At 37.3% G+C, this 20,635-nt stretch overlaps 1 protein-coding gene across 1 annotated transcript in view; it reads right to left on the bottom strand.

The window, feature by feature from the left end:
- Window positions 1–12,818: 12,818 nt before the first annotated feature.
- The window catches only part of CCDC170 (coiled-coil domain containing 170), a 43,612-nt gene continuing 35,795 nt past the window's right edge, over window positions 12,819–20,635 (bottom strand). The window contains 3 exon segments of the mRNA XM_031552457.1: window positions 12,819–14,578; window positions 18,745–18,981; window positions 19,795–20,037. Of these exon segments, the coding sequence (XP_031408317.1) occupies window positions 14,378–14,578; window positions 18,745–18,981; window positions 19,795–20,037 (681 nt within the window). The 3' untranslated portion in view covers window positions 12,819–14,377.

Here is a 20,635-nt window from a genome sequence, read left to right as displayed (position 1 = left end):
TTACTGAGAGCTAACCATAAACTGGCAACGAACATACAGCAGCTGGCAGAGATCGACTAAAACAGCTTAGTAGAATTACTGTGCCCCTGGAAATCTCATGTTTCCCTGCTGCTCCCCACCATCCTAGTGCTAAGGAGATGGATAAATTCACCTGGCTGCCCCTTCTGTAGCAGCGTGATGTTCCCATGTTTGCTTCCTGCTTCCTGGAGCAGCCTAGGGCTGCTGCTTCTCAGTGAGGAGAGGCCTCTGAAGCAGAAAACTAGCACAAGTCTTGGTTAAGCAATTTGGGGTTGGGGACAGCCTAATTTTGAAGGATACTTTTAAAGAAACAGATTGCGACAGCTGCATTACTAAGTGCATACCTGATTAGCAGATTTGATGTAGACTCTTAAAATCTAATTTGCTTCTCTGTTCTGTGCTATCTGCTAGTTTAATTTTGCTCCTATTGAGTAACAGACTTGCTTATGACTAACATCAATTCACGGCAAAAGATGCATTAAATCTTTTAAATTTTTTTTCAAGGAAAAACTATCCTGCGGGAGGGAAATGCTTTAATATGTGACAGAAGTATCTTTGCGTTTACTAGTTTGTAGAAAATTGATGGAAGCATTTCTACTGCAGTAATATGCTAACAAAGTTTTCTCTTACAAAGACGTTATTGCTGGCCCAAACAACGTAATAAATATTTCTTTAACAAAGTTCTTTAAAGTCCTGTGTTAGTTCTTTACTTGGGTTCCTCTTTTACGTATTAAAAATTTAAATTCAAATAACATATAAAATAAAATAAAAATAATGGAAAATCTGGGAAACAGGCTGCCCAGTGAGGTTGTGGAATCCCCTTCCTTGGAAGCATTCAAGGCTAGGCTGGATGAGGCTTTGAGCAAACTGGTCTAAAAGGAGGTGTCCCTGACTATAGCAGGGGGTTGGAACTAGATGATCTTAAAGGTCCCTTTAACCAAACCATTCCATGATTCTACGATACTATTAAAATAAACAATAAAAAATAATAAATAAATAACAGATTTTCTGTTGGTTTAGATGTGTGAAGAAGTAAAAGAGCAAGAAACAGCTACCACATCTCATAACAATATTATTCAATATCAGCTCAACGCAGGGTAAGTTCAGAGGGGTGTGAGGAAGAAAAATTGAAAAATATCTTCTAATGCTTTTGAACTCTTTTCTGAAAACTGTTTAGACTCATTCACCATCCCAAATTTGCAGTTGCAAATCTGTAGCTGAATTTCTTGTTCTGCTCAACAAACAGCACGCCTCTATCATCCAAAAGCTTCCCAAATCCAATTTCTAGAGCTGGTGGATGGGCACCTCTAACAGTGCGGACTCTAGTTCCTCACAGTCTCAAGATTCTTTAACAATTTCTCACTATGATTGTGAGTTAAAAAGCATCATCTAGATTTACAGACAGAACTGAGACATGAGAGCACATCAGGTGACACAGAACAAAGATGAGAAAAGACTGCTATGAGCAGTGGCCTCCTATTGGGATCCAAATGATCCTACAGGAATTAACAGAAACCATTTTCATGTGCACAGGTAGACGCTTTCACGTTAGATACACAAAAGAACAGAAGAAACATATCTTGTTCATATATAGTAGACAATGTAAAAAGCAAGAGAGGACAGATCAGGTTTTTTTAAGCTAGTTTTTTGGGTAGTTTCAGGTATTTTCAATTATTTCATATGTTTTATCCAGCTTGTGCAAATCTGTTGAATCAAAATGGATTTCAAGCCACTGCCTTCTTTTCCTCCAAAATTTTGATTCCCTCTGATTTCTCTGTACTGTGTAATCACTCATACATCCACCTTAAAATCTCTCCATGACTTGGGGATGTATTGTCAGGAGTTGTCTTACTCCCTACTGTTATGACCTTCGTTTCCACTTTAGTATCCAAATTTCTGGTTTTAGTATCATCCAATTTCTTCCAGTTCTGTTGTTTGGACTTCCTTAGATTTGTCTTACCCAGAAATCATAGTCATTCAATGTAAATCAATTAAGACCCTAAGGAATACTTTTCATTGTACCTTGATTTCACATCCTTACTGAATGATCTTTATTTTCCTCAAATTCTAGAAAAGTCCTCCAATCATAATTCTCAAACGTTTTCAAAATTTTTTGTCACTTGCCCCAAGGTACAGCTAACTCAGTTATATTTGTTAAAGTATTTATTTTTTCCCAAAACTGATTGTTTTCTGCATCATTTCAAATATGACTATACTACATAGGCAGCGGATAACCAATTTTTTTGCTCTACTTTTTCATGTATGATCTCTCCAAGTTGTCAACCCATGAAGCCATGGGCCAATGACACAAAGTAGCCAGAAATACTTTCTGAAGTCTGGCCTAAAATGCTTGTTTTTCTTCTCTTTCAGCCATCATCACAGTTACACACACACGCTCAAGAGGAATTCAAAAGTCAGGCTAAAAAAATGTACCATCAGGATTTTATGCATTGTAGTTGCTTGTTCTGTCTCAGTGCAGTATTTCTGGGGATTGTCACATGCTCCCAAGTCTCTGGGATTGCTAAGGGAGGTACAACTGCAACAATACAGTAGTCCAAGGAATCTAATTCTTGAAGAAGGATCAGTAGTGTGTGAAGTGTCCTTATGAGACCAGAGCTCCAACAGCTCCTCTCCCCACATCCCTTTGGTGATGTTAAGGGCAAAGAAAGGAAAGGAAGGAAGAAAGGTGGAACTAAATCACAAAGGCTTTTTGGACAATGGAAAACCAGGGTAGAGAAAACTGTCAAAGAAATGTCTTATGGATCCCCTCCGGAGAGATAGGAAGAGAATGCTTAATGTTATGGGGTAAAACTGAGGGCTTCTTATGCCCCGATATGCTACCAGCCTCATTCCTGTCAAACCGATTATCAGCAGTGTATATCTCCTTAGATAAAACCACAGCTGTACATACACTATTCTCCTAGTGCTACACGCTGCTCATGTATGTATATATATTCATATATGCATGCAGAGCACAGTGCCACCATATAATCTGGGGAAAATATCATCTTGTTAATAACCGCAGGCTGCAAAGCAAACATCTCTTCTACAGCAATGCTGACATTACTGAGGATTCTGCCCACAAACATGCACATAAACCAAGAACATTTGTGTTAGTCTCCAGCCTCATAAGGGAACACAAGTAGAAAATAAAACAAGAAAAAAAGTAAAAATTCAACAAATGACAACAAATGTAGAATCATAAAGGTTAGAAAAAACCTCTGAGATCATCCAGTTCAACCACCAACCTAACACCAATGTTGCTTGCTAAACTGTGTTTTTTAGTCCACATCTACATGGTTTTGAACTCAGGGACAGTGACTCCACCACCTCCTTGGGCAGCCTGTGCCAATGCCTCACTACTCTTTCAGAGAAGATTTTCCTGGTATCCAACCTAGTAGCCAAACATACTGTCAAACTGTTGCCACTGGTACCTTGTGAATTCAGCAAATTAAAGAATTAGCAGATGTTTTCAGTATTCGCAATTATTTACAAGAATTATGCAAGCAGATATATTCAGCATTATTACTGTTTTTTTGTACACTTTCACACTGTAGTAATTTAAATTATTCTGTGAATCCATGCATGACATTTCTTTTTCAGTTTAAAGATCATTATAACTTGTGTCAAATACAGAGCTAGCCTTCAGTCCTTTAAGACTGTCAAAGTGAGCCAGTGGGGTTTGCTTTCATTTGAAAGATGTAAAAAGCTCTTTTTTTTTTTTTTTTAAACCTGGAGCAGATAATGAATGTCAGAACTGTGGAATGCAAGAGGATAAAAGACACAGCAAAAGACATCAGCAGCAATGCAGGAGAAACAGTAATACATTTATTAATTGAAAGTTATCCTATAACTGTCCTCCTTCTGCAGCCCCCAGTACTGGCCATTTCCATATGTAAACACCAGATATCGGAGAACATCAGTCTCCTTTGCTATGGTAGACCACAAAAACACACTTTCTAGGCCATATCTCTATAGAAAGTTCAAGATCTTTTCAAATGTAGATCAACACTCAGCTAACATAACAACTGTCTGCTGACTGATGCCCTACAAGGCAACATCTCACCTCCTGCCAGCCAACACCCTACATCCTACACCTTCAAGTAGCAGCTGCCCCCTTGCCAAATCCCCACAGCTTTGAGGTGCTCCTCATGGTGTCACACAGTTCCAAGTAACTCTGCCTAATTCAGGCTCTTGTCCGGGCTCCACTCTGCCCCTGCTGCCATGCCATTATGATGGTGGCTCTTTCCTGCAGAGTGGCTCAGCCTGATCTGGCCCGATCTGCGCTCCCATCACTCGGCAACAACCAAAACATTGGTCTGCTAAAACACTGCCTCAGCTGAAATCAGGACAATCTTAAAATGGTTTAAAGATACCATTTTGTTTAAGCCAAGTTTTTGGCTGTCAAGGTACCCAAAGAAATCCTGGTGAACAAGTACCATGACTAGCAACTGGCCTATGGCAGGAGGGTTTGAACTTGATCCTTGAAGCCCCTTCCAACACAAGTCACTCTGTGATTCTATGGCTAGGAAATTTGATATTAATATTTCCACAATACAATTTCATTAAAGATTCTGTAATTGATGAGCAATTCACGCATGTACTAAAATAGCATATTTTCATTCTAAGTCTTATGGCTGTCCGGGTCACTTGGACTGTGTACTGACCGACTGGGTTTTCAATAGCCAACCTTTATCAGATTGGCTGATAGTTGGTCAAACTGCTACAGGTAATTGTCCATTACTTGGCCCTAGAAGAAAAATATTAATTGGTCAGCATGTATGTTATTTCAGTTCAATATCCTTTTGGTGTTTTTTATTTTTGTTGCTGTTAGTAGCATCAAGTTTCTTTACTTTGATGTTTAGCTAAATTATTGACAATGAAAATAAAGTCAATTTAAATCAACAATTGCATTTGGAAAATTTATACCAAACATATAAATAGATGTCTGTGCTACAGTCTATTTCTAGGATGGATTAAAGACTGCAGGCTACTGAAAAAAATTATTCTATTGGTAACTTATCTGTCTTTATTAATGCCCAGATTTTCTTGGTGAAAGAAATGAGACTCCATAATTGAGCTCTCTTTACACTGGTACATAAAAAAGATTGACGTTTTCATCAGGTTAGAAGTACCAGATCGTAACATGGCAAATCCTGGAATCCTGACAACCTTGCAGGTTTGGAATTGGATGCTTTCAAATCTTCAGAGGTAAACACACCTCTTTGGAAAAGATCATCTGGCAGATGATCTAAACCAACGGCAATCGAAAAAGCAGCTAGTTGGTATATCATGTAAAAGATCTTCCATTATCATTATCAAGTGACCATACTTGTTTGGCAACCTTTTGAAACACCTACAGAGCATCCTCAGGAGTACTGACAAAAAAGATGTGATGCACTGCACCTAAGTCTCACTGAATGATAGCTACAGTGTCTTGTCTCCTTCTTTTGGCTGTTCTTTACTCATCCAGCTAGTATTATCCTTTTGGTAGTTCTGAATTTGCTTTGTGTAACAGCTGCTTCCTACTTGCTAATTAATAGCATCACTCTGACTTAATATATTAGCTCACCCACTTGAGTTGAAAATTTCCACTAGTGTCAAAGCAAAAATTGTTTTCAGGTGCTTTCCTACATGGTCAGCTCATACATTGTTTTATGCATGGGTATTCATCTTCTTACGTTATTTCTCACACTATTAGCACATTTCCCTGCTTCACAATAGCTCTTCACACAAGTCTGGTCAGGAAAATACATCTACAGTAAGTATCCACTTTAGTTTCCTGCTGGTATTTACTAAGAGGCGAAATACAATTCAATATGTTACAGAAATTACACTTGAAAATTTAAAGGATTTTGTACTTCTCTTATTCTGGACCCTCCCGAGCAGAGGAAAGAACATTTAAAGGCAGTTAAATAAGAAATTCCACAGCAGCCAAATTATATAACTTACTGCTAGAATATAATTTCCTTCATTTTCAATTTGACAGCTTGTTTTATGGCTCTTCCAAAAGCTGAAATATTACTCTGTTATGGGTAAGACTTTAAAAACAACTATAAATAAAACACTGAGCTCTAGCTTCTAAATGCAAAGCTGAGGATAGAAACAAAATATTGCTATAGCTACCTACTTATACTATTGAAAAGATTACCAGCTTTGGACAGATTTCTAAGATGCAATTATGTACTTCTGGATGGAAGAAGAACTCAGGCTCTCATCAAGCATGAAGAGACACCTCTGTCCCAATGTTACTTCTGTCACATCCTATTCCACCACAGATTTTTTCCAGTCTAACAACCACTTTGATGAACAAAGCCCCTCCTTTTCTGCCTATGTATTACTGGCCTACAAATATCCTTTTTTACCAATCCTTTTGCAAGCTGCTATTGTTCCTCTGCTAACAGTATGTTAAAGAGAAACATGAATTGATGATTATAAATGAATTAACTTCAGTGTGGTGGTTGAAAACAGGCACCAAAAATTTACTGCAATATGTCATTATTTCACAGGTGTGCTTTATCCACATGCCAATAATGATGAAAGCCCATAGAGCTGATTGAATGAGTGAATTGCATATACCTAAGCTAGCGATGGCACAGAAAGTAGTATCCACCACCTTACCTTATTTGAAGAGCAAACGCCAGTCTCATAGTTAGGGATCATCACAGATTTATAAGGACCATAACACAGCTGGATGCATATGAGGAACCTACATCACATCCACATGGAGACTTCACGCAGTTTTCTACACTAACATCATGTCATCACTTTGCAGTCCAGTCCCATTCCTTGTTTGGGTCCCTTCCATGGCAAACCTCAACAGCACTAGCATCAACTACCCTTGACCACCCCACAGTGCTTGCCAGAGGAACCAGTCCTCATTTACCTCATAATGTTGGATTCTTACAGGATCTTACAACTCTTCTTTACTAAAAGATATATTTTGTGGTGGAAATGTAAACTCTTTTTTCAACTGAACATTTTGAGCCTTTTGCTTCATTTGCAAAGCATATATATATTAAAAATCACAATTGTTTTCCATTTGGAAGACTGAAAACCAACAGACCTAGCTGGAAAGCTTCCAATATACCCTGAGATAATCAAGAGATTTTAATACTTTACTCCTGCCTGCCACTGCCAGTAACAAGCATGTTACTCCATTGAGTCCCAGACATGGCCCAGTTTCCTGGGCTCCCGTTCTCCTGATATCTCTACATCTCCTTACATCCTGGGATTTCTTACCACAATCCATGGCTCAGCATCAGGGCATCACTCGGGGAAGGCAGCAATCACTTCTTGCTGTGCTGGTATTCTTAACCAGTTGCCCCACTCTGCTGCAGTTTCTCATCTGGAAGGTTGGAAGCAGTGGGCCAGCATCCCTGATCAAACATTTCGAGATCTTATCACAGGAAGTACTATATCAGAGAGCAGTCTTATTATTAAAATAATACTTTTATTTAAATGACAAGCAATTACTGTTTATTTTACTGCAATTTAATATACTCTAATTATTATCTAGTAATCTAGAGTTTAATCATTTCCTAAGAAATGTGCTTACTAGAAATAATTTGGCATTTTTATTTTGTTTTCATGGTCAATATTACAATTATATTATGGGCACCAGAGTGTGTATTTTCTTATCATAATAGTTTTGTATTCTGGCACTGCTCCAGATGTTAATTCTGTTTACACAAAAGACTTGATGTAGACCTGAACTTGTGGCACACAGGACTGGCACTGATTAGGGGAGGACAGTACGACAGTTTTCAATAGTAAGAGTCAGTCTCCCAGCAGGCTCTCAAGTAATAATCAAGGTGCCTACATGGCAAACATTGGCAAGCATCCTACCCAAGTTCCTTGTAAACTTCCATTCTCCTATAGGAACACTCCTTCAGCTTCCCAAAGCACAAGAAGAAATGGCAGTCTTGGGCATCTGATCAGCTGTTGCATTTTCTCACACGCACTTTCACAAAAGTAATGTGAAGGTTATCACGAGAAGGCTTTTTCTGTTTGACATGGAATAACAAGATCACTAACCTGTACCCAGCCAAGAAACAGCAGAGTGGTAAAACCAAGAGAACTGTTAACTTCTGACTGCAGCTATAAATCAAGCGTGCTCTCGTTGGTGAAATATTTATTTAAAGCTTACTGTGGTCAGATTTTTTTTTCTTCTAAGGTAGCCCAATTTGACACTGAAATTGTGTGATCGATTTTGGTGATGTAAAAAAATCATAACCTGGCTTAGAAATATATGTCATTACAGTTTATTATAAGCTAAAAGTAAAAACAGAAGTTAATAACAGAAGGATATTTCTCCACTTTTCTAAAGGAAAAAAAAAACTAACAAATTACAGAGAGTCCTACACATGACTAAATATAATTTTCTAATGCTCCAGTACTTCACTTACAAAAAATTGTAAAGACCTTTGTAAAGGTGGGTAAGCAACTGTAACTGCCTTCCCTTTAAACACAGAATCTGGACTTCAGGACTTAGCCTTCCCAGAACCAGAGCCTTGGAACTCAAACAGGAAGGCACATCCTCCTGTTATTAAAAAAATTTTTTTTCATCAGAGAAAATATGTAAGTTCACACAAAAATAGATTAACATGAATAAAGGCCAAAGTATATAACAGAATATCTTGTATGCATTTTAAAAGGTAAATCCCGATATTCACAAACCTTTACACAATGTTAAGCCATTAAACACGTGTAACTACGATGAAGATGGCTTAGTTGCAGGATTTAGGTGGGCAAACAAGAAATATCTGTCGACTAGAGCACTAGCATTTGTAAAAGGGAAGAATTTTTAACATTCATGAAATTTTCCTTTTTAAAGGAGCAGAACAAATTGCAATTATACATTTTGTGAGGTGATGCTGATAAGGATGTGTGGTAATTATTTTTTCTTCCTGCAAGAAGCATTAACTTATGAAATTTAACAGTTTGTTTTGTGGAGCAAGTCTTTGTGTCAGTGTCATTATAACTATCTTTCATGGAAGAGCATCCTGTTTCGTTTAGAAACTATTAAAAATATTCACCAACACAGAGGAGAGACATAAGATTCTCATCTCCTTAGACCTTCTAGAACGAATAACTTGCTGAAATGAGAATTTCAATTAAGTTGTTCAATCAACCAAAGCCAGGCAGATTCACTGAGACAGCAGCAACGCGTGACACCTACGACATCTTCATGCTCTTGCTTCTCCCCACCTTCAACCACTACTGGAATGGGATAGGTCAGAATTTCTTCCAGTGGGAAAGGCAATTGTACTTCACAATCGTCTCACAGAAGCAGTCACCCTCTGAACACACTGCCATTTTTCAAATGGAATAATCAATGTTGCAGCTGTGTCTCTGGGATATTTGTTCCATGGCAGGTACCAGCACTGCAGGGTGGTTAATGCAGTGGCGTTAATGCCTATAAGGCTTATGGTGGCAGCAGTGACATGTGGAGGGGATTTATAAAATATATATAAGCCAAGGTTTGTAAAGAGAAGCATCAAATTGTGTTGTGGGCAATCGGCAATCATACTGATGCTATAGACAAGGATGTAAACTGAACTCTCAAGCCAGTCAGGTGTTCCTTAGGAAAAACAGAGAAGGAACATTTTTGGAGGAATACAATCTCTGATTCTCACACCACAAAGACAGTATAAAAATATATATATATACATTAGCAACGTTTGAAAATTACTGTTTAAGAATTAAAATGCCATTCTAAATAAAAAAAAAGTGGATATTCTAATGAGGGATACAGAATCTCTGTCCTTTCTAGTAAGGCATGTTGTGGGTGAATGGGCCAGCCTCATGAAGCTGAAGGAAGGCTTGCTTACCTCACCTCAAGTTTCCACTGGGCCACAGTCCTCAGGCAGGTCTCCACCTCCCTTCTGCTCCAGCTTCCCTTTTTCCTTCTGCATCAAGGGCAGAATTCCAAGGGTTTCCAGCTTCTCCTATTTCTATCCCAAAGCCTATCTGCAGATCAGAAGTTCTTTGCAGTTAAGATTTATCACCAAATAGTTATACTGGGCAACACTGAACTCATAACATTATTTTCTGCTTAGGTCATCAGCCTAAATGCATCTCTGTTTACTGACTGTTTTTTAAATATTTATTCTTTTTTGATTCAGAGCATTTCAGATCTGCTAGTTTGAACTGTTGCAATGAACAGTTGCTCACAAACACTGACACATCCTTCCACAAACCCTCAAAAGCAGCTGCAAATCACCAATGACTGCAGGTTTGCATTAACCTCACAAGTTCCCTTCACTCCTAATGGACACTCCCAAACACTGCTGTTCATCCTCTAATTGACTGTTCTCAATCCATATTCTCCAGACCTAGCTAATGCTGTTGTGCACTGGAGTGACACCACGTAAGTATTATTATAAGTGCATGTAAAATCAAGCAATATCAAAATGATTATGCAGCAGCGATGCCACAATAATTTTAGCAGTAGTCTAACACTGCTCTGTGCAGCCTAGCTCAGACCAATCTCCTAAAAAGGCTCTAAGAGACTTTCACACAACAACCTGCAGGGTCACCTACTCTAGTGGCCATAGTACTTCAGTTATAATAGTGACCATAGACTGCTTCACAAACATCTGCATCAGTTTGCTGCTCTTGCTTCACCCTAGCCTCTCTCCACAGCCACACTATTCTCCACATTACAGAAACTTGGCCAGGAGGGGAAAATGTTGAGTCAGCTCTGCTGGCGCAGCACTCTCTTCATATAAACACCAAAGACCCTCTGGCATCCAACAGATGCTGCCGCACATTTGTTTTGTAACCAGAGCTGCCGCACATGGCCCGAGAGCAGCGCAGCCGCACATGGCTGCCATCAGGCAGGGAGGCAGATATATACCCAGACACACAGCCTGAACTGATCATCCTCACCTGTGGGCTCCATCCACTGCCCAGTGGGGACACTGCCAGGTCAGGAACCGCGCTTAGCAGGCAGCCTCATGATTTCCAACGAAAAATCTAGCTTATCTTCCAAAGTGAATTCACGCCTCATTGATTAATAAAAATCTCTCTTTACATACACTCAGAGACTTAATCCTCTACAGTCCCAGCTTGCAGCCCCCACCATCTCTACTATCATCCTCAGAACTGCACAAGCCCTCTAACAATGGATTTCTCTACTTGAGATAGAACAGTTCAAACCTCATTTGCTCACAAGCAGCAATACTATTTTCCTTATTTCTCCTACTTAGCAAAAGTGTAAGCAATCACAAGAAATATAAACTAAGCAAACGCATATCAGCAGCTTTATTTATCTCAAAACAAGTGTTCTTTGCCTCATGGCTCATTCATGTTGATTTTAAGCTTATCAGAAAAGTTATCTTTTGTTGTTGTTGTTGTTGTTCAGGCAAAATTGTCGTTTACAGATTTTTATTTCTGACTCACTTATTCTTGAATAATTATGAGTACAGTTTTATAAACTCATCCTTCATTCCTTCCAGAAAACAAACACTGCTCTACAGGATTCTTGCTTACTCCAACAAAAGAACAAAGAAATCTGAAGTTCTACCATGTGAAAATCTGTTTGAACATTCCTGCCAATTTTTATTTTCCACGCAGTTAAGACATTTTAAATAAACTGTAATATTATTGGATTACGGGAAGCCAAATAAGAGATCTTTCTTTTCTGAAGCCATAATTAATTCCAATTAATTTTGTTCCATTTCTCCATTTTTATTTATTTATATTTTTTTAATGGTCAACAGAAATGATCAACTTCTGCAGTTTTGAAAATACACTTCTATTTTATATGAGCTAAGTTTTGGAGAATATGGCACCCAGGAGACTTTTTCTATTATCTGTCTCTGTTACAATTTTTTAACATGTATTTCCAGGAAAAGCAAAAGCAATCTAACAAAGCAAAATAGAAATTAAGATAAACTTTGTCCCATACTTGTAATTGATAGAAACAAACCCACTAACAATAATGATGCAGTTAAAACAGGTGTTTGCCAGCATGGCCTGAAACACATTCTCATTGGTTTAAAAAACAAAGTGTATGAATCAAATGTTAATTTTTCCCCAAGGATGACTACCTTCAAAACAAACTGTATGAAACAAACCTTAAAAAAGAAATTTGTAAGTCAGTTTTAACTTTGAGCAGTGGTTAATTACATTACACGGGCCAAAAATCACCTGAACTTTGTTCATGTCAAACTATTTTTTTCCATTTGCTTTGGATAAGGGAACAAAGATGTCAGTGCTCTTCCAAAAGTAATGCAAATATAGGGAATATTAACAATCAGCTGAGAGCTTATAGTCCTTGATGAACTACATTAGATCCCTATTTTCTGAAATATGAATGCTAAATTATAAAAAAGCTCTTATTCTACTTTCTGTTGATATAACGTAGAAGACAGTAAGCAAGCTTTGCTATCATCAGCTTCATGTGAATACCCACCTCCTCTGAAGTAACTGGGAGAACTTTGCTGGTGGCTCCAGTGGGCTGGAAGGTGACAGCTGGTGCCACAGTGGTCATGGGAGAGCAGGATACAGAAGCATGGCACATAGCAGCAAATTGGAAGCCTCTTTACAGACATTAGGAAATCATCTAACTTAACCATCAATTACGGCCAAATATGCATATATACTTTAGGATTTGCAAGCTCAGAGACTATTAAAGTTACAACTGTTATCTGGAGTGACTGGACCTAATTTCTTAATGCAGTTTATTAAATGAATACAATGTGATAAAATATTTTTTATATTTTTATTGTGTGTGAAGAAACACACGTTTGTTGATTACTTACAATAATAGAAGAGGAATGCCCTAAGAATCAGCAAAACACACACTTGTATTTTCTCATGTAATTAGCAAATTACTACATCCTTTTCCAGAATGCCTAAAAGTATTTAAATTTCAATTTATTGTACTTGGAAAACAGTGCTTTCATAAATTTAAGCCTACTCAATTTTGTCATTACTCCTTTTATTAAACTCTACCTGAAAAGCAACGTTGCATCCTAAAACAAGAAAGAGAACTGACTTTAATCCAAGTAAACACAGGAGCATAAAGATAAATTATTACATTTCCTAAAAACCATTGATGACACAAAAGAATGGATGTTTTCGTGTTGTTTTTTTTTTTTTAAGCCAAGTCACTGAGAAATGATTCTTCAGAGGTGTAATAATAAAAGCAATCTAGAATATTCCAAGTTCATAGACCTCAATTTTTTTTTTTAATTTTTGTGGGTTTTTTTTTGTTTTTGTTTTTGTTTTAATTGAAGTCTCATTTGTCTTAGTATAGTGCTCAGTTTTAGTGAATGATTATTTGCTGAGATACTGTAGGAAGTCCACCATGGTCATACATACATAGGTAAGTCATCTTTACTGTTCTCCCTAACCACATGAAATATAGAATGGGAAGAGACAACTAAAAACACGGAATCATTTTTAAGTGTACTATTAAAATATATTTATTGTTTGAAAGTCTTAAAATCATGAAGTTTAACAATCAGAGAGGGTAACAGACAAGCAACTTTCATGATTAAAAGGTAATTCTGGACATATCAACTGGGTTTTTCTGAAAAATCAAGACTAGAAACTATTTTCTGTAATGGATGAGGGTATTTTTAATACCTTTGTATTAAGTCAGAACTGATGTTTATTTGAGCCTATGGATTAATTGTCCAAGGAACACAGCAGGTAGAAGAAACACTTTCAAAGTGCCATGATCAAAGGCAACATGCAATTTTACTATAGATAATTTTACTGTATATCTATGCCAGGCATGTGACTGGAGTCTGTAAAAAAGCCTTTGCTGAAAAAGCATAACTTTTTGTTTTTACTCAAGAGCAGATTAAAGAGAAAAATGACAGAAAAAAAATCCCTTTTTCCAAAACCACGATAGCCCTCAGCCAGCTTCCTAGGTGCCTTGAAACTAAAGTTCTTATGCATAAAAATACACAGAGAAGTCCCATTTTGCAAAAGAAATAGCAACTAGATGGCCCCCACTTCATTTCATCACTCTCATCCAAGAAGTAAAGCACAAGGAACATCACAGAAGCTGATGTTCACCACCAAGTATTTGCCCAAATTGTTAACAGATGATGGCTCATGCCATCAGTGGCTCAGCACTGGAATTGGAAAGCTGTTCATTTTTCACATATTGCCCATCATTTTCATGTCTAAAATATTATGCTGCCCAGCGATTTTGTGTTTGCTCTCCCTAGGCTGCTGGCTGTTCACTGTCCATTACGCTCAGAGTCTCTACTGAAACACTGAAAATCAGCCCAAGTATCTGTAGAAGAGGGAACAAAAACAAAGACCTATTTTCTATGCTGGTCTAGTAGACAGGGAAGAAGAAAAAATGACTTTAGTTTCCTCAAAAAGGTTTGTTTCAATGAAGAAACTGTATGTTTCTATCCAAGCACTCATCTTCTGTCCTTGTTACATCTTTGACACAGACACAGGGGATGAAATGGTGCTGATTAAAGTGAATCAGCCCTTCCAGACGTGTAATGATCTCATAGTCAGGCAGAGCTAGGCTAGCAAGATCAAGGCCCAGCATTCGTGAGATGACCTCTCGGAAGTCTGCCAGCTGCAAGAGCAAACAGAGAAGAATTACTAATGCATTAATTACCAAGAACAGGAACACATGGAAAAACCCATACATATGTGCATACATACAAACACAAGCATTTATAGTAGCAGCACAAAATATCAAAATTTCTGCTGTTCATCAATGCAGAGGGCTGAAAAGGACAGAAATGGCCCCTTAGGGGATACTTAAACAGTGAAACAAGAGCTAAGGTGCTAAGGAATTAAAAAAAAAAAAAGCACCACACAATTTCAAGTGTTATTTAGCATCCTTCACAGACATATCTTCCCTGCTCATTAAATAGAGAAAAGTGGGGAAGGGAAGAGGAGCTGTATTTGGTCTAGTTAACTATACAGACAACTGGAAACTAGCAGGCATGTGTCATAGCATGTAAGAAGGTGCTGGTCCTGACCTTAGGTCCCCAACCTCTCACTACCACAGCTCTTTACCCACCACTTCATTGTGGAAATGACTGCCGAAGAAAGAAGAAAGGTGGAAAGGTGGAGGCTTTGCACACTTCAGTATCTCACTTCAACTTGGAATCAGGATAAAAATTCAAGCAACCTGGGAAATAAATGCATAGCTCTTCTGTACTGATTCTACTGAAATTATATCATGCGAAGGAATTTTGGCACGGTACTTAGAGAAAACAGTTTCTCTCATCAGTTCTAAATGGATAGACATCCACAAGTAAATATCATTACTAGTGACTGTGACAATAAAAAGGCAAAAACATGAAGAGCAAACAAACATGAACTGATTTACTTAGCTCAGGATAAGGCAGCTTATAAGTCACATTTCAATAGCTACTAAATGTTCTGTTAAATTACACCACACAAATGACTGATACCTTAACAACCCTTACTATCCATATACAAAAAGAGGAAAATCTTCCTTCTCAAGGAAAAGTGCTTATACACTTATCTATTTGAACTTCAAGTTCCCCAGCTCCAAGTCAGAAGATATGTGGTGTAGTGCTCCAGCCAAAGATAATTTATTTTAATTCACTACAGTGAATGAACAACACATCTGGAGAGAATTCAGCAACTTTTGTCAGCAAATAGCCTAAACAGGAAAGAACATAGAGCCCCTAAAAATCCTCTAAGTCATCCATTTATGTGAACTTAAAATTGAGGATTTTTTGTTTCCCACATTAACAGAACAATACTGCCTCAAAAACAAACAAAAACATCTATAGAAATGTAGCAAACAGGTTACCTGCAAAGAGAAATTCTCACAAATTGACAAGCAGAGCTAGCACTCTTAGACATAAGAATGCCCAGCCAGAGGACATAAATCTGAATTTTAAAAACTATGAACTAGATCGACAGGAGATACATGCTGGATGATCTTTTGTAATCTATCATGTGTTGTACGTGAAGCAAGATGCATGTTTATACTCTTATGCAGATGCCATGCTGCAAGTACATTATGAACAATTTTAAATGCTGTACTAAACCATATGAGGACTATATAGAAATAGAAAACAATTAAATGAGAAATATATTTCACACTTAAAAACAATGCACAGAAGTCTTAAACATTTCAAATTTTTAGCATAAAGAAGAAGAATTCAATAAACTTTGACATGATTATCCCAGCTTTCCACCCACAATGTTAAGAAGTCTCCTTTCCAAACCAAAGTTTTGGCTTAAGTTTTCCGTGTTTCATTGTTGCTTTCTTCCTTTCAAGCTTGTTAATTCTTGTGTGTCTGTTCATTCTACCTTAAAAGACATTATTTAAAATATGCTTCATTACCTCTGCTGAAGATCTTTTACTGAAACCTTCCTAGAAATTGGCATTGCCATTCATCTGGAAGTATCTTGCCCTTTTATTGTGAAAATTCAATTTTATCCAGCATATTTCTGGTTAAATACAGAAATACCAAGGGTAATTTTTCCTCTTCAACTTAACAGGAATCATAGAATATCTTTAGTTGGAAGGACAAAGATCCCTGCTGCCTTGTCTCAGGTGCAGAATGTAGCACTTCCTCTTTTTAAACATCATACAGTCAGTGATGGCTCAACCCTCCAATTTGTCAAGATGCCTCTTCAATACCTCTCTACCCATAAGGAAGGCAATGGCTCCTCCTAATTTATTATCATCTTCCAGATTTTAGACTAGTTTAAAGCACAATGAAGAACATTCAACACTGTTCAATTCCAAGTACCAGTTCATTTTCAACTACTCCAACCTGAACCTTATTTTTTGCTTGAGTATGTTCTGGGCACAAGAACAATTCTTGTCTTAAGCAGTTGGCAGTAGTTCAGTTCTGCATATTTTTAATTTTCACATAATAGAAAATATCTATTCAATACTACAATGTTATGCAAAATTAAGTGTAGTTATATCCTTGGGAAAAACAAGAAAAAAACCACTCGAATGCATGTACAAGTCAACCTAGGCATACGATCAGTTCCATAAGGCAACAGTAATTTCAGTTTCTTGTACCTTTCTTAACATACAAATTCAGATATACTGTGCTTACATTCTCACTAAATATATGCATATGTGCTGAGAGAAAAATTTAACATCTGCATTCATTACTTTTTACAGAACAAGAGAGAGTTTTGCCCCTGTTTAGTGTCCACAGGAAGGAAGAATGAGCAAGTCTAAAGCAGGTAAAGAATTACACTGAATTGGGGGTATGGAAGGTGCTCTACTTGGGTGATGTTTCAGCAGAAGTTTGAAGTGTTTATTAGCAAGAGAGTTTATAATTATCTGACTTGGCAACAGTATGTTTACCTCAAGGAGACATTTTAGCTAAGTAAACTGTTAGGATGCAGGAGAGTATGTTATGCATATTACTGGCAGATCTCTTATTAGCAAAATAGCATTAATGTTCATCAATGCTACACAAGTATCAGTCACAGGTTTTACAAAAAGCTTTGCTCCCCATTTAGCAGTGTGGTTCCACCTGCAAGTGTTTGAAACATTCCTGTGACACAGGTGACCACAGACATCAGTGAAATACAAGCTGATATTCCTGCCCAAGCTTTCCGGGTTAATGAAGAGCTAGTACTTTGATGTGCTTGAGCATTCTGCATTTTGTACCCCACTTCACTTTTTCCATGTTTTTCACATTTGGCCAAAGAACACTTCAATAGCATTCAAGTGGCCTGAAAAGCCTCATGTTTACTCAATACAAATTCAACATCTGTGTCATTTTAACAAGTACTCAATGTATGACTACACAGTATAATTTTCTGAATATAATTAATGCCATTTTCTATGTTCAGGATGCTTAGCTGCCATGTGAGACAAACAAAGAAATGATATTTCCCTGCCAAATTTCCAACATTCATTATAAAAAAAGAATGTTAAGCCCTTCCAGAAAAATCCTCAGTCGTTTTTTATTTCCAACAAGAGTAGAACAATATTTTTTTCAGACTCATCTTTGGAAAAAGCATTTTTTAAATATAATCCAGAATTGTTGTCAAGAAACTAATGTAAAATTTTAGTCAGAAAAACCGACAACGTTCTAAACAACTGGGATTAGAATCTTAAAATGACATATTCCAGATGTTTAGTAAATATCCCGTTGGCTTTAACAATGATACTATGTTTTTATTAAACAGAATATGATGGAGCAATTATACACATACTTCCTAATTTACTGAAATTATTATGGAACACATTTACTAGAGTGCCTCTCACTTCAATTTCTCACACCTCATAACCTTTAAACACACTCACTGTGTTTCTTATGGATAAGTAACCAGAAAGTTTTTCCTCACTCTAACTTTGAGAAAACGAATATGTCACAAATCAACTAAAAATAGTTGCATTCAATATCACTTGTCTTAAAAAGAAAAAAATCCTTTGTGTGACATATACCTGGTAAAAAGTAAGGTTTTATCACCACAATATACAGAAAAATCATACTTTAAAGATACAAAGACTTTTAAGCATTTTTGTACTTCTCCAAAATGTAATGTAAACCAAATGTTTTGCAGTGCACAAAGACAAAAAAGCAATATATTTACTTTTAATTCCCTTGCATTTAAACTGGAAGAGCTCTGCTTCTTTGAAGCACTGTTCCCACATTAGTCAATATTGTCTTGCTTATTCACACAGGTGGTCAGCAGCTGGATAACTGCTCCACCTATGTCACACTCTTTTGTTCTAAGTGACACCCAACACTTGTAGAATAGCTGGATACCTACCTGTCTTTCCCTATTTGCTAATTCTGCAAGGGTTGTTCTAAGTGCCTTCATTTCACTGGAAACCACTTCTAACATCTTTTTGGCTTTTTCTTTTTCTTCATTAGCTTTCTGTTCCTTTAATTTAAGTTCTGATTTGACAGAGTTTAGTTGTTTCTCAGCTTTTTCATTCATTCTTTCCAATTTGCCTTGAGACTTATTAAGTTCTTCTATTGTTCTGTTCTGCTCTATAGTCTGGATCTGCAAAAAGCAATTTGTAAAATAATGTTAAATTTGCCACAAATTTTGTCTAATGCGAGCAAGTAAGGATATCAGTAGTAGGTGCTTTAATACAGATTCTGAGGAAATGACATGCATGTGTGGACTGAGAAGTTATTAAAGCAGACTGGTCAGCGTCAACTCAGTCAGCAGACACTGTTGTTCAAAGAACAGCTAGTTCTCTGCAGGTTTTGCAGAAAGATGTATCTGCATAGAAAAAAACTCCCAAGTGAGACTTCGCTATCTGTTAGCCGCTGGGAAAATAATCCAGGAAAAGAGTTGCCAGATGTTTGGGCTGGTGAAAATCCTTCAGTTGAAAGTCATCTGTTTTAATCCACAAGCCATACGACACTGTTGTATAAAATAAGCCTTCCTTACTTCCAGTGGTGACAAGCAACCACAGACTACTTGTTTCCACCTATTGCAAGGTAATAAAACATGGGAATAATGAAAATTTATCATGCCTGCTTTACAGTTTTAAAAAAAAAATATTCCCCACATTTACAAGAAGAGATGTGCTGTGAGCAATGGGAAATATAGGATTACATACATGCTGACGGGAAAGAAAGGAATGCACACATTATAATTTTCTTCCACTAACCTGAACATTTACATGGTGTTTTTCAGTTGTTATTCAATGTACTAAGACGAATTGCTAAATACACTGTAATATTACACTTTTCTACATGGATTTGAGCAGTTTTCCATTAATGCATTTATCGTATGTGAACTCCAGCTGTATCCAGTTGGAACATAAACATGGGTAGAAGCACAAATGTAATGGTTTCGACTCACCTTAAGCTCACTAGTTTCAGACAGCTTGGCTTTGAGATCAGTATTTGTTTCCCTTGCCAGATCAAGCTGCTTCTGTAATCTCTCTATCATCTTTTGCAACTTTCTGACAGTGAGATTGGCCTCATCCCTCTCCATAGCTAGTGATGTCCTTACTTGTTTCTCTTCTTCCAGCTGGGTTATTTTCTGTCTCAGAAGTTTCACGTGCAACTCCTTGCTTTCAAGTCTTTCTTTCTGAGTCTTCAACTAGTTTTAAGATCACAAAGAAATTTATGTGTGAGAGAAAGCAAATGGTATTACATAGGTTGTTGTGTAAATTCAATCCCCTTGCAGCATGCTTAAGCTGAACTCCTAATCCTCTCCCCAAAATTCTGTAAAGCAGTACATATGTACATTAACTTGGTACCTTTTATGCTATCACTTATTTGTGCTTCTTCATCCCTAAGCTTGAGCACTACTTTTTAAAATGTATTTATGTGCGACTGCACACTATTTGAACACTAACACCTGTGCATAGTTCAGAACATCAAAGATTGTCCCAGATATAAGGAACTTGTCAAATGCAAGATGCAACAGACTCTCCTTAGGCAGATAGTGATTCCACTGCAGTAGTTCAAGATATTTCCACATTTACCCAGTTTATTAAGGCTAGTAGTGCAAGGAGAGTCATCACACAGAAATAAGAATGCACTCATCCGCTACTCCAATACAAAGTTCAGTGGCTTAGTTTTGTAGTTTTGGTGCTCAGGAAGTGACTTATTTTCAGCTTACAAAACTGAATTTGTCAGGCTGTACCCTGAGGAATGTTAATGTTAACTCAGAGAGGTAGTTATTTCCAGAAAAA

The sequence above is a fragment of the Meleagris gallopavo genome, chromosome 2 (genome assembly GCF_000146605.3).
Source record: "Meleagris gallopavo isolate NT-WF06-2002-E0010 breed Aviagen turkey brand Nicholas breeding stock chromosome 2, Turkey_5.1, whole genome shotgun sequence".
Classification (NCBI taxonomy): domain Eukaryota; kingdom Metazoa; phylum Chordata; class Aves; order Galliformes; family Phasianidae; genus Meleagris; species Meleagris gallopavo.
This window is presented reverse-complemented; position numbering and strand designations above follow the sequence as displayed.